Below are 13,383 nucleotides of genomic sequence, written 5' to 3' on the forward strand. Positions count from 1 at the left end.
AAGCAGGATGCTTACGCTGGTCCTTGTGCTCTGCGCCATGTGCACTTAACCCGATGTGCTACCGCCTGACCCCCGACATTGTTCTTTCAAAGAGAACTGGTAAAGCATCAGACAATTACTCAGTTCTGCATGATATTCCAGCTGCTGTGAGGAAATATGGGCTAAAGACTGGTGGGACCACCACAGATCATCTTTCCAAGCCTTTTCTGAGGAAACTCTCAGTTGGACTTTTTGAAGCAAGCAAGTTAAAATTGAGTGATTGCACAGAAAGAAGGCCAGACAGCGGCACACTAAGACATGGGTTTGAGTCCCAGCTCCCCACCTGCAGCAAAGGATGCTTCACCAGTGGTAGAGCAGGTCTGCAGGTGTCTCTTTCCTTGTCTATCTGTCTGTCTATCTATCTATCTATCTATCTATCTATCTATCTATCTATCTATCTTCTCTTTGTCTCTCAATTTTTCTGTCCTGTCAAATAAAAGAAAAAGAAAAAAGATGGCCACCCAGAGAAGTAGATTTGTAGTGCCCACACTATGTCCTAGCAACAACCTGCTGGCAAGTTAAAATATATATATATATATTGCACAAAAGAGCCTCCTGGTAACAGGCAGTGTGAGTAAAATGATGTGGCTGGCCCGGGTTTGAGTCTGGCCCCCACAACACAGGAAGAAGCTGTGTGTGTTTAGTGCTGTGTGTGTTTCCATTTGTCTTTCTGTGCCCATCTTTGTTCCACCAGGTGTGTAAGGCCTGGGTGGCAAAACAGACAAGAAGTAGTAGTGTCTGCAAAGCAAGGGTTTGTGAGGAAATGCGGCATGAGTCTAGGGCTGTGCAGCTCAAGGGGGTGAAGAATCAAGCTGGAGAAGTAGGCAGACAGGAAACCCATGAACAAAAATGAAGGTATGTCTTGGCTGGGCAACTAGTTCCGGTCTCACTAAAACACGGCTCCTTTTGAAGAGGAGTGGGAATGACGTGGTTGAAACAGTCAAAAAAAAAAAAAAACAAACAAACAGAAAACAACTAAGATAAGGAAATCCCTCAAGATGGCAGAAGTACAAGAACTCGGGAATGCACTGAGGACAGGGCCATGTCTCTCCGGCAGGGGCACGCTACAGTTTCTATGCATGTCTGCTGGCTGAGTGACCAGAGGAATCAGCAGATAGTGAGGGCTTAGTGAGTTGAACAGGAGCGTGACTACAAGAAAGAGTTTGGATTCTGAGATGCAAGTGTGCTAGGCACTGGCTCTAACCTCACTGAGTCTGTCTCTTCATTCATAGTATGGGGTACTGACGCTGCCAGGGCAGGGTAAGAATTACATGGAATGCTTCATCTAGAAAATGAGTATGATTTAAGGATGTCATCACCAACTCATGTTCACGGAGAAGCAACTGTATGCCAGCCATTGTGCTAGGCTTAGAAGAAGAACGAGAAATAAGGCCTGGTCTCACTTTCTGGGGTGAGAGGCAGACATCTTTACAGAAAACACAGGTGTAGCACAGGAGACTCCAGAGCTGCACAGACCCCAGAAGGGAGGGTCGGGGTCTCTGGGGAGGGAGCGTGATGCCAAGCAGACCGTGGCATGGTTAGAGAGCATGCTTGAGAAGAAGGGGAGTTTCAGCCGAATCATGAACAGTGCTGCACAGTCAGGGGAAGAAAGAGAATTCCAACCAGAAGGAAAACCAGTTCGTATCCTTGTACAGTTCCCGTGCTGAAAATATCCTCCAGTCTGGTTGGTTGAAGCAAAAACACCCTCTGTGACAGCTGTCAGACTCCTGGAGGCTGGTTTTTGCTGCCTTCAATACCCTCAGCTGCTGAGTGGGTTCTCCTTAGGAACTTTGCCGTGGCCGCCTGCCAACATCCTAATGTCCTTCCTCCCTTCCTTCCTCTCCCTGCCCCCCCATTCTCTCTCTGTATATATGTGTGTGTGTATATATATATATATATATATATATATATATCCTTTTTTTCATCCTTATTTACTTTATTCATACTCTTTCATCCAACATTTACCATGTCTACATGTGTAGGCCATGGACTGTACCTGAAGACACAGAGGACGGAAGTACATTCCTAAATCCTGGAGTTCCAGGTCAATCACAGAGGTGATCCATTCTCCAGTCTACCTTTTCCAGTCTGACACACAGTGCTGCTTATCATTCATAAGCAGCCACTCGTGCTGCAGCTGCAGAGTTGGAACGTCACAGCAGGGACCATGTGACTTTCAGAAGTGGTGTGTTTACTAACTGGTCCTTAATAGAGCAATACTGATGGCCCATATCCATGTGTGTGTGTGTGTGTGTGTGTGAGAGAGAGAGAGAGAGAGAGAGAGAGGGAGAGAGGGAGAGAGGGAGAGAGAGAGAGGGAGAGGGAGAGGGAGAGGGAGAGGGAGAGGTGGTAGGGACAGACGGATAGGCAATTAGGTAATAAGACACAGTGAGACCAGTGGTGAGAGAGCAATCTACAGAAAAGTGGTTCCTGACACCTGGAAGGTAGGGACAAGGTGCTAACTAAAAGAAATGACAACCAAGCTTAGAGTTAGTGGAAAAAACAGAATCACAAGGGGGAGAAAGCCAGTCTCAATGCATAGAGTATCTTGTCCAGAGGCCAGATATATACAGTTCTCTAAAACTGTCAAGAGAGGATATGGTAACCGGTGAGGCTCGAAAACTAGATCAAGTCAGGCAGGTTAAAAGGTGGATCAACAATGGTAGGGACTGTTCCATTCTCCTAAGGGAGGTTGGACAATATACTCTACCTACTACCCGAGGAAGATGGGTCCTGAAACTAGTGCAGACTGGAATGTTCCTAGCCATGACCACAGAATGTGAGCTCAGACCTGCAGGGATGCAGAGGTTACACAGGGCCCTGTGCTGAATATGGGCCCCAGATCAAACCGGTGGGGTTTACAGTCAACAATATTTATATATTTCCACCATATTTGGGAGCTATTCTCTTCCCTGATCCAGCTTTCTAGTCCTTTTTCCAAGTATGACACCATCTCCCCAGACAATAATCGGGGTCCACCTGCATATTAGATGTCAGGCTCAGGAAAAAACTAGTAAAGTTATGGGCCCCTTGGAATAAACCCAAAATAGATGTACTAGTTTTTTCCAAAACAGAGACCCCCAATCCTCATCAGCAATATTCTTGCCTTTAGGTTCATGAATAGTCAACAATTTGTTCTGCTTTATATCTTTTTTTCAGCCACCAGATTCCAGATGGTACCATGATGCCAATATAACTTTCCTGGGCAGATGACCCCACCATGTGTCCTGGAGACCCCCCTACCCACATCCCTGCCCCACTAAGGAAAGACAGAAACAGGCTGGAGTATGGACCCACCTGCCAACGCCCATGCTCAGCGTGGAAGCAATTACTGAAGCCAGACCTTCCACCTTCTGCTCCACATAATGACCCTGGGTCCATGCTGCCAGGGGGATAAAAAATAGAGAAGCTGTCAAGAGAGGGGGTGGGAGATGGAGCTCTGGGGGTGGAAATTGTGTGGAAATGTACCCCTTTTATCCTATAGTCTTGTCAATATTTCCATTTTATAAATAAATTGAAAAAAATTTTAAAAATTAACAAGATGCTGGATACTGTGAGCTCTATGAAGGGTTCTGGAAATATGGCCTCCCATGGGTAGCGAGATGTCTGCAGGCCTCTGCAGGGCAGTGCTGCGGCAAGTGTGTATTTCAGGTAGACCATTCTGTTGCAGGAGCACGGAACACTTGCCGGGCATTTATTCTCCACCCGGGCTGTGCTGACTGCCTCGTACACGCCCATTGTGTGGAAGTGTTTGTTGAGGAACAGGGTGCTCTGGAAAGAGGAAGGAGGAGGATGGTGGGGACAGCTGTGAGTCTGTGCCAACCAGCTATCTCCCTGAGAGACGGGGACACCGACGGAACTGGAGGCGGGAAGATTAGGAAAGTGTGTTACTATAACAGCACTAGATTCAAACACACACCAGTAAGAACTGGACAGTGAAGATCAGACATTCTAAAGGAGGCAAACAGATGAAGTGAGAAGGAGGGTGGTCATCTGCAAGCAGCAGCCACAGCTGACTGCAAAGGGAATGACTTTAGCACAACACCTGTGAACCCAGCCCACAGGTTTACAGAGATTAAAGAGGTGCCTGGAAAGGAGAAGGGGGGAGGTCACTGCCACAGAACCCTTCTTGAGGGACCTTCCCTTCTCCAGAAGCAAAGTGCGGGGCTGTGGTGGAATTCCTTAAGATTAGTAACCCAGCAGTGGCAGTCAGCTTTGTGATTCCTGAAGTCAAGTGCTCATTCCAAATATCTGGCCATCTGAAGAAACACTAGAGATGGAGCTCTGCAAATAAGAGACACAGCTAGATGAAAGGCTGGTTCCAGGAGCGTGGTTGGTAATGTGATTTGTGTTACTGTGTTAGGAGCAAACGGGGCGACCTATCTTCAGGCTTAAGATGTACCATAAGTTCCTAATGAAATAGTGTCCACTTACACTTAGATACCCCCCTCACCTGCTTCCTGTTACAGTTCCCTCACTCACTCCAAAGCTCACCTCATCAAAGCAAGGACTGCAAAAGCTGAATAAGGGCAAGAGACTGGCATACTTTCACGATGACTCTTTAGTCACTACCAGGCCACCCCATCAGCTGAGGCCCTATTTGGGGAGCCAAGAGATTCCCAAACAGACATGATGGGCCTAGACCTTGAATAAACCATTCTCTCCATTGTTACTGGTCATTTCTATCAGGAACAACAAAACAGACCCCTTTGTGGGCCCCCCCCAGGACCTTGCCCTCAAGGTGGATCAACAAAGGTAGAGAATATTCCATCCTCCGGAGGGAGGATGGACAACATACTCTATCTTCCACCTGAGGAAGATGGGTCCTGATATTGGGGCAGCTTGGAATGTTCCTACTCATGACCACAGAATGTGAGCTCAGATCTACAGGGATACAGAGGTCACACAGGCTCCTAAGCTGAATATGGGCCCCAGATCACATCAGATCGATGGGGTTTATCGTCAACAAAATTTATACCCCTTTCTAATATTTGGGAGCTACTCTCTTCCCTGATCCAGCTTTCTGGTCCTTCTGCCAGCCATGACATCACCTCCCCAGACAATAACTTGGGTTCACTTTCACCTGCATATCAAATGTCAGGTTCAGAAAAAAAAAATAGTACAGTCATGGGCCCTTTGGAATATAACTAAAATAGTCCTACTAGCTATCTTCAACATGGAGACTGAAAATCTTCATTTGCAATATTCCAGCCTTTAGGTTCATGATTAATCAACAATTTGTTTGGCTCTATATGTTAACTTTTTTCTGCCACCAGGTTCCAAATGCTACCATGATGCCGACCAGACTTCCCTGGACAGACAACCCCACCATTGTGTCCTGGAGCCCTGCTTCCCCAGAGCCCTTCCTCACTAGGGAAAGAGAGAGGCAGGCTGGGAGTATGGATCCACCTGTCAACACCCATGTTCAGCAGGGAAGCAACTATAGCAGCCAGACCTTCCACCTTCTGCATCCCACAATGACCCTTGGTCCATACTCCCAGAGGGATAGAGAATAGGAAAGCTATCAGGGGAGGGGAGGGGATACGGAGTTCTGGTGGTGGAAACTGTGTGGAGTTGTACCCCTCTTATCCTATGATTTTGCCAGTGTTTCCTTTGTATAAATAAAAATTAAACCAAACAAACAAAAAAAAGATGTAACCACCGTGCTCTTTTCTCCTAGTCTGTCAGATCAAAGTTGGGGATAGGATGTCTTTTGAAAGCCGCTCGTCTAAGACGGTCATGCCTGTATGTGCTCTCATTTCTGATGTTCTGTTACACAAGCAATCATGTCCTTCTTAGGTCAATGAATTGGACGGGCAATTAATAGTGCCACCAGCACCAATTTTGTACACTGAATCTTACAAAGAGCTCAAAGTATTAAACAACAACCCCGAAGTATATTTCTTTGAGGTCCCTCATTACGCTGACTTTATAGATGAGAGACTGAGTCACAGTGAAGCGAGACGGTGAGAGTGAGGTCTTATTTTAAGCCTCCTCTTGCATACTGCTGCAAGGCTACTGCCTATAATAACTTTAATTAAAATGTTGTCCAAACAAAGGATGACTTTGGTCTGATTTTGGCTTTTGGATACCAACTGATTTTAAATGCCAGTAGTTGAAAAAATAATTTTTCTTTTGTAGAAGTGGGTTTGTAACTACTGGCCTAGGGCAGTCGGGAAAGCACAGCTGTGTGTCATGAGGAGGCTGCCCACCCGCTCAGCACGGAGCCCAGCCACTTCCAGAAGAAGGAAGGCACAGGGAGTGTGGCCTTGTGCACCTCTAGCTCGCAATAATTTTGTAAGTTTTTCTTTCAACACTTTGGACAGGAAATAACCATCATGGGGGCTTATTCGTTTTACCTTTTAGGGACAATTTATTTTGCTTCACAGTTTTAACTCCTTGGCTCATGAGAATCCGCTAAGATACTTAAAAGGTGATTTTACCAGGTCAACTGCAAATGGTACTCTTATTATAGAAAAGTTATGTAAAAGTGGAACAGAGAAGTCTATTAGCCTATACAGTATACCACAAAAAACGAAAAGAGGAAGAGGCTTGATCGCACACTTCTTACTTTTTTTTTTTTTTGCCCCCAGAGTTATTGCTGGGCCTTGGTGCCTGCACCACGAATCCACTGCTCCTAGAGACCATTTTTCCCCTTTTGTTCCATCATTGTTGTGGTTATCATTATTGTTGTTGTTGCTGTTGTTGGATAGGACAGAGAGAAATGGAGAGAAAGACAGACACCTGCAGACCTGCTTCACCGCCTGTGAAGCGACTCCCTGCAGGCTTGAACCAGGATCCTTACTCTGGTCCTTGCACTTTGCGCCAGATGCGCTTAACCCGTTGTAATACCGCCCGACTTCCAAATCGCACACTTCTAAGCTCAGCCATGAGCGGGCCTCCTGTTTCAGGGGGTGACTTCCCAGAGCTCTGGGGCTCCCGTTGAGTTAGTAGTCACTAGTCACTCTGACCTTTGCAAGTTCTCGCTGAATGCCCCCATCCATGGGGACAGACGTGCCCATTCATGCCAGTCTCCTGACACTGGCTTTATTTACTACTGTGTGAAAGCTGTGTTTTGAACTTTGTATTACTGGTCAAAGCATCCCAAGTCATCTTAGAGGATGACTGATATTTCTAACAGGGGTGTTGCAATTTCACTCCTCGCCTTTTCTGACTAGAGTTCACAAGTATTTCGGCTGGTTACCATGGGGAGGCTAGGGGTCAGTGTTCCTCCAAGTGTGGGCTCAGGGCTCTAGGTCTGCCAGAACACTGCCCGTGTCTGCACAGTGTCTATGCCTAGTGAAGTCTGAGTCTGGAGAAATGACGGCTAGTCAACAGTATACTGCAGGACGTGGAAGGATGGAAGGGCGGAAGGAAAGATGGAGGGTGAGACCCCACACACAGCATGTGGGCCCCTGTGTGCTAGGGACATGGGGGAAATGCACGCAGAGCACGCGTCAGCACTGTGCCGTTACACCTCTGGGGCACGGCACGGCCCCCACCTAGGAGATGCTCACCGCGTGTCTGTCGCAGGAGAGAAGGGCACTGCCGCGCGAGTGTCCCACTGACGGAACAAGACTCCCAGCTTCCAGATGAGGCTGGAGGTTCACCTAGGACCGTCTGCCGCACACCCAGCCTGTACAAGGAGATGTCCGTGCACGCAGCGCTGTGCTAGCACTTGTGAGAAGGGTGAGGGAGCTTCAGACACAGAATGTGGACACCGAGAGCTTCGTCTAGTTGGGAGAGAAAACATCTACCAGGGAAACCCAGACAGCGTGTTCACTGTGACTTCTCCCAGCAGACGCAACCAGTGCAGGGACTGAGAGGTGTCGAGCATCCAGCCGTTACAGAAAACCGCGTAGAGAAGGCAGAGCCGAGCTAGAGCTTCCAGGGTGACAGTCAGACAGGCAGAGGAAGCAGGTGCCCAAGAGGGTGTGGGGAGAGGAGTACAACAAGTGGAGACGCGGAGACGAGATCTGACCCTTCAGACATCAATGTAGGAAGCAGCCCTAAGACACAGAAGAAAGATGGCACTGGAAATACGGGAGGAGACCTGCACAATAAATATGGGCGGTAAGATGTGGTTATAGCAGAGACACTGGAGGAAGGAAGGGAGGGAAGGAAAGAAGGAGAGAGGGAAGAAGGGAGGGAAGGAAGGAGGGAGAGAGGGAAGGAAGGAGGGAGGGAGGGAAGGAAGGAGGGAGGAAGGAGGGAAGGAAGGAGGGAGGGAGGGAGGGAAGGAAGGAGGGAGAGAGGGAAGGAAGGAGGGAGGAAGGAGGGAAGGAAGGAGGGAGGGAGGGAGGGAAGGAAGGAGGGAGGGAGGGAGGGAAGGAGGGAGGGAAGGAAGGAGGGAAAGAGGAAGGGTGGGAAGGTGGGAGGGAAGGAGGGAAGGAAAGAGGGAAGGAGGGAGGCAGGGAAGAAAGGAGGGAGGGAAGGTAGGAGGGAATGAGGGAGGGAGGGAAGGAAGGAAAGAGGGAAGGAAGAGAGAGGGAGGGAAGGAAGGAGAGAGGGAGGAAGGAAGGAAAGAGGGAAGGAGGGAGGGAAAGAGGATGGGTGAGAAGGAGGGAGGGAAGGAATGAGGGAGGGAAGGAGAGAGGGAGGGAGGAAGGAGAGAGGGAGGGGAGGAAGGGAGGAGGGAGGGAGGAAGGAGGGAGGGAAGGAGAGAGGGAGGGGAGGGAAGGAGAGAGGGAGGGAGGAAGGAGGGAGGGAAGTAGGAAGCAGGAAAGGAGGAGGAAAGGAGGAAGGACATTCTGTAGTCACATCATGTCATACTTAAGTCCCACGGTAAACACTGAAGGCGGTGCTGACACATTTCTTCAGCTGCCACCTCAGGGGAGCAGGCCGCTGGGAGGCTCTCTGCACTTCCTCAGGGCCAGTGAGTGGGGCTCAGAGAGAGCAGAGGCATCCCACTGGCATCCGGGCCGAGCAGGTGGGTAAAGGGACAGGCAGGCAGGTCCGTTTTTAGGCAAAGAGTTCTGTTCCTTGTCACAGAGGTCTGACCGCGGCATCTCTAGGGGCCTTTTCTAGTGATTATGTGATTGTGTCGATCTACATTCCCCCCTTTCCTCTTTTTAAGGACACAGAAAGGTCAAGACTGTGTGCACATAGACACCATGCAGCGGACTTAGATCAACAAAGAAGAAGTCTGGAGTTCCGTCAGATACCGAAAAGACCACATATCAGTAACTTCAAGACTAAGTAGTAAGAATGCAAAGGAGAAGCAAAAATTGACGTATATATATAAAAAAGTCTGGGCCCCTTTTTTCCCTAATCATGAATGGGAACTGATAAAAGAAATCTTTACTAAAGCCGGTCACAGCTGTGTGGATGACTAATCTATTGTGTTTGTGTGAGAAGAGTTAGCAGAAAAGTCTTTAAGCCGTCAATAAGCACTTTCAAAGTCACTTATGTGAGACCTTCAATAATCACTTTCTTTAATGAAATACTGGTAATATGAAAAATTGACTTTTAAGAATGTTTCCTAAATAAAATAGATCAATACATGGCTATACTATAATGTTTTAACCCACATTAATTATATCCTTTCAAAGACTCTACTGTCTTGTTCTGAAAAGCTAATAAGTAAGACCTGCACTACATCATGGTTAATAGGAGTGTGTCGCTTGTTGCTTAGGCAACGGGATGAAATAAATGCAGGTCAGAATGTGCTTCAAGAAAAAGACGCAAGCTGGAATATGATCCCGAGGCTCAGCAGCTACAGCAGATTTCCCCCACGTTAGTGAAATCTGATTCTTAGAGTGGGCTGATCACATTGGTGTACTTTCAAGTTATTCCTAGTTAAGCAAATTAGACTGTAGCAATCAGTATATAATTTTATAAAGGTAGAAACCACGATACTAGCATCAAGGAAATGACAAGGAACTACATACAGCAGTGACAGATGACACAGTGTGTGGCTTGCTTCATTTTCATACTTAATCCCTCTAGGTAATAAGCTCAGAGTTTAAATGAATTCTGTCTCATTGGTAAGGTCTTTGATTACATTTATCTGAACTGATCACATCTTATTTTCTACAGTCCTCGGCGTTGGAAAAATAAAGTCAATAAATGATGAGTGGAGAGAATCAGACCTTGGTTTTGTCACCTATGTCCAGGGTTTTTGCTTCTCAGACACATCTGGATGGAACTCATTCATTCCTTCTCCTTCTCCTTTCTCTCCTTCTCCTTCTCCTTCTCCTTCTCTTTCTCCTTCTCCTTCTTCTTCTTCTTTCTCCTCCTCCTCCTCCTCCTCCTCCTCCTCCTCCTCCTCCTCCTCCTCTTCTTCTTCTTCTTCTTCTTCTTCTTCTTCTTCTTCTTCTTCTTCTTCTTCTTCTTCTTCTTCTTCCTCCCCATCTTCTTCTTCTTCTCCTTCTTCTATTCCTTCTCCTGATCCTCATCCTTTCACTCTTCTCTTTCTTCTCCACGATACCCAAATGCTTATTTGAGAGGGTGATTAACCTTTCAGTTTCAGGCTTTTAAAGAGGGATTCTACTTGCTGTGTTTATAATTCATAGGGGGAATACGCTGAATTAAGATCTGTACAAGAAACCAAATAATCCAGAGTCCAAAGATTCTCATGGGGCCAGAATACATTGGGACAAGGTTGGAGAAGTAGAATGAGAAAGTCTTATTTCAAGTAGAGCTAGAGAGGAAAAACAAAGACTTATCAAAATGTGAAGTGCATGTAAATAATAGTGGGAGCTCTCTCATTCTGCTTGTTAATCCCTCTAATGCTTAGTACCATCTGCTCAGCACCCAAAGACTTTTATGGCAGCTGAAGAACTTTCACTCTCTTCTGTTTCAATTCCACAGTGACTGGTGTGTCTAATAAGAGAAAGGACACTTAGATGAAGGGGAAATCACAGTTGAGGCACAGCTCATTAGAACAACAACAGGCTCAGGAAGAGCTCTGCGTCTATGATGCTTCACAGCTCACATGTCATGCTAAGTGTATGTAACTTTTATATTAATGGGATCCACACATATGTCTGTGCATATATGTGGGTTAACAAGTGGATGATTTTCAAGTCCGTAAGAGTCAAGGCAAACTCGGAGAAAAAGGATCTCAAGTAGAAACAGGATGATACAACAGTCCTCAGTATTTTGTTGTTCTGATATTAATAAACATTTTATTTATAAATATTGATCCTCCCCCTAGGCAGTCTGTATCCTTTGTTATATGTGCTATGCTGAATAGCTCTCTCTAAATTTAGGACCAATAATATGTGTGATGGGACCTGAAGAGGGAGGAAAGGTGAGGAGGACAGTGACGTAGCTCAGCATGGGGTGGGGTGGGCGTGGGGGCCTGCGAATGGTGGCAGGGCTATGTTATGGGTCTGCACCTCACCCCTCCCTGACCCCCGACAGTCATCACGGGCAGAAGTTTGCAAGCACCAGGCTTGGACAACAGTACTCGACAGCGCACGAGGGGCTTAGTCCATCAGCCTCTCCTTCTAAGCACTGACAATGAACTGACAGAAGAACTTGCTTCCTCCCAGACTGGTAAACAATGACTACCTGGCTCTCCTCAGCCAGCATGCAGGGGAGGGGCTGCTCTCCATGACTGACCATCCTCAGCAGCCTGCCAGCCAACGGAAGCTTGTCCGCAGAATTTAAACTGCTTAACAAACAATTAGCAGGGGGAAAAAAAAAGATCTTCACACCGCAAACATAACAAATTGTCTAACAAACTACTAAAGATGCCATAATGGGAGAACATGGTTTTGGAATCCGGAAATAACTGGAGACTGCTACAGTCTAACTGGGCGTGCTGAGATGACAGAGTCATGAAACCACACAAAGAATGGCAGAGAGCACACAAACATTCATCTTCTCCCACTGCCTGTAAACAGTGCTCTGGCCGGTTCCTTCACATACCCCATGTATATGGAGGCAGAGGGATGGCGTTTTCAGCAAGTGTCTACACGTACACAGTGAGTTCAGTCCTAAGGGCAGATTTCCTGATGCGGTTACGTATATTAAAAAGACCGGTCTGGGTGCAAACCAGGCTGCCTCTGAGCCGCTCAAGACATATAAGAAGCACAGACAGACAAAAGGCAGCTCTGAGGACACAGAGCGTCTTACCATAAACTGCACGTTGTCAAATCCATTAGCCATCAGGTGGTTCTCGTACTGAGGTAGCCCAATGCTTTCCAGCCATTGTCCCACTGTCTGCACGGGGCATCTGGGTCCTGCAAGAGGGTGGAGAGGGAAGCGTTTTAGCAGGGAGTAGCCGTCCACAGGGTAATAGCGGTAGTCCTGGGCTGAGAGGTGGCATTGCCACATCATGCTTCTGGGAAAGTTGCTGTCAAAGGAGCCCGCCAGCTTGACAGATCAACGTTCTCGGCCAGAGAGCCAAGTCAGAAGTGAGACATGGTTTGCCAGGCAGGCTGTGGAGTCTGACTTGATCCTAGCTCCACATTTCTTACATATCAATCTTTACTACCGACCGGCACGTCACACAGCCCCCAGAAGCAGGCAGCAGCAGAAGGCACATCAAGCTGTGGGCTGGGGCTGGTCTGCGTTCTGCGTGACTGTTGGAGTACTCCACACTGAGCACGCACGGCCGGCAGCCAGGCTCCTCTTTATCACGGACTCCCACTCTCATCAGTATGCAGCTCCCTGCTCCTGCTCCCCCACACGCTCCCCTTCATTACCCAGCCCAGGCTACACCTCGCACTGGCGATAATAGCCATCAGATAAGGCAGATTTTTTTTTGTCTGTGAGCTGTAAGCCCTCCGCTGCTGCTTCCTCCTACACACCCATCCAAGCGTCAGTCTTGAATGATGAGAGCCGTCAAAACAAATGCAGAAAATAGCAAGATTCCAAAGCAGACCCAAGCACCTCGATCTGAACTGAATCTTCATACTGGCAACACGTTTCAGAGCTATTTGTTGTGGGATTTTGTGTTCCAGAAGACACCAAAAAAATGCAACACTTTCACGCTAGTTTAGAGCCGGGCTCATGACAGGTACCCTTCCCTCCTTCCTTCCTTCCTTCCTTCCTTCCTTCCTTCCTTCCTTCCTTCCTTCCTTTCTATCTTTCTTTCTTTCTTTCTTTCTATCGTTCTTCCTTTCTTTCTTCTTCTTTTTCCTTTTCTTTCTCTCCTTTTTTTAAGTTTCGCACAGATACATGTTTCTGATCTCAAGCTATGCAGTGTCTGAAGAACAATTAATCTTTTTTTTTAAATCACTGTATCAAAATGAACCTGGGATATTTTTTTTTCCCTCTGAATCACTGCAAAACCCTGAAACTGCATCACAGTCTTGCAGTCAAGGTAATTCATTTCTCATTGAAGGGATTTTTTAAAAACAAAATTACTATTAAGCATATGGAGTCCTCTTC

General features: G+C 47.1%; 1 protein-coding gene across 16 annotated transcripts in view; it reads right to left on the reverse strand.

The window, feature by feature from the left end:
• Positions 1-13,383, reverse strand: part of ANKS1B (ankyrin repeat and sterile alpha motif domain containing 1B) — a 1,227,618-nt gene that overhangs the window by 449,626 nt on the left and 764,609 nt on the right. For 15 of the 16 annotated variants that reach the window (XR_009550898.1, XM_060195606.1, XM_060195613.1 and 12 more), the window contains one exon: positions 12,124-12,230. Coding sequence is in view for 15 of the 16 variants with exons in the window: in XM_060195606.1 (XP_060051589.1) it covers positions 12,124-12,230 (107 nt within the window). In the remaining variant the exon portion in view is untranslated. Of the gene's footprint in view, positions 1-12,123; positions 12,606-13,383 lie in introns of those variants that run through there. The other variant, XM_060195611.1, reaches the window with a different exon arrangement.

This window comes from Erinaceus europaeus, chromosome 7, assembly GCF_950295315.1.
Source record: "Erinaceus europaeus chromosome 7, mEriEur2.1, whole genome shotgun sequence".
Lineage (NCBI taxonomy): Eukaryota > Metazoa > Chordata > Mammalia > Eulipotyphla > Erinaceidae > Erinaceus > Erinaceus europaeus.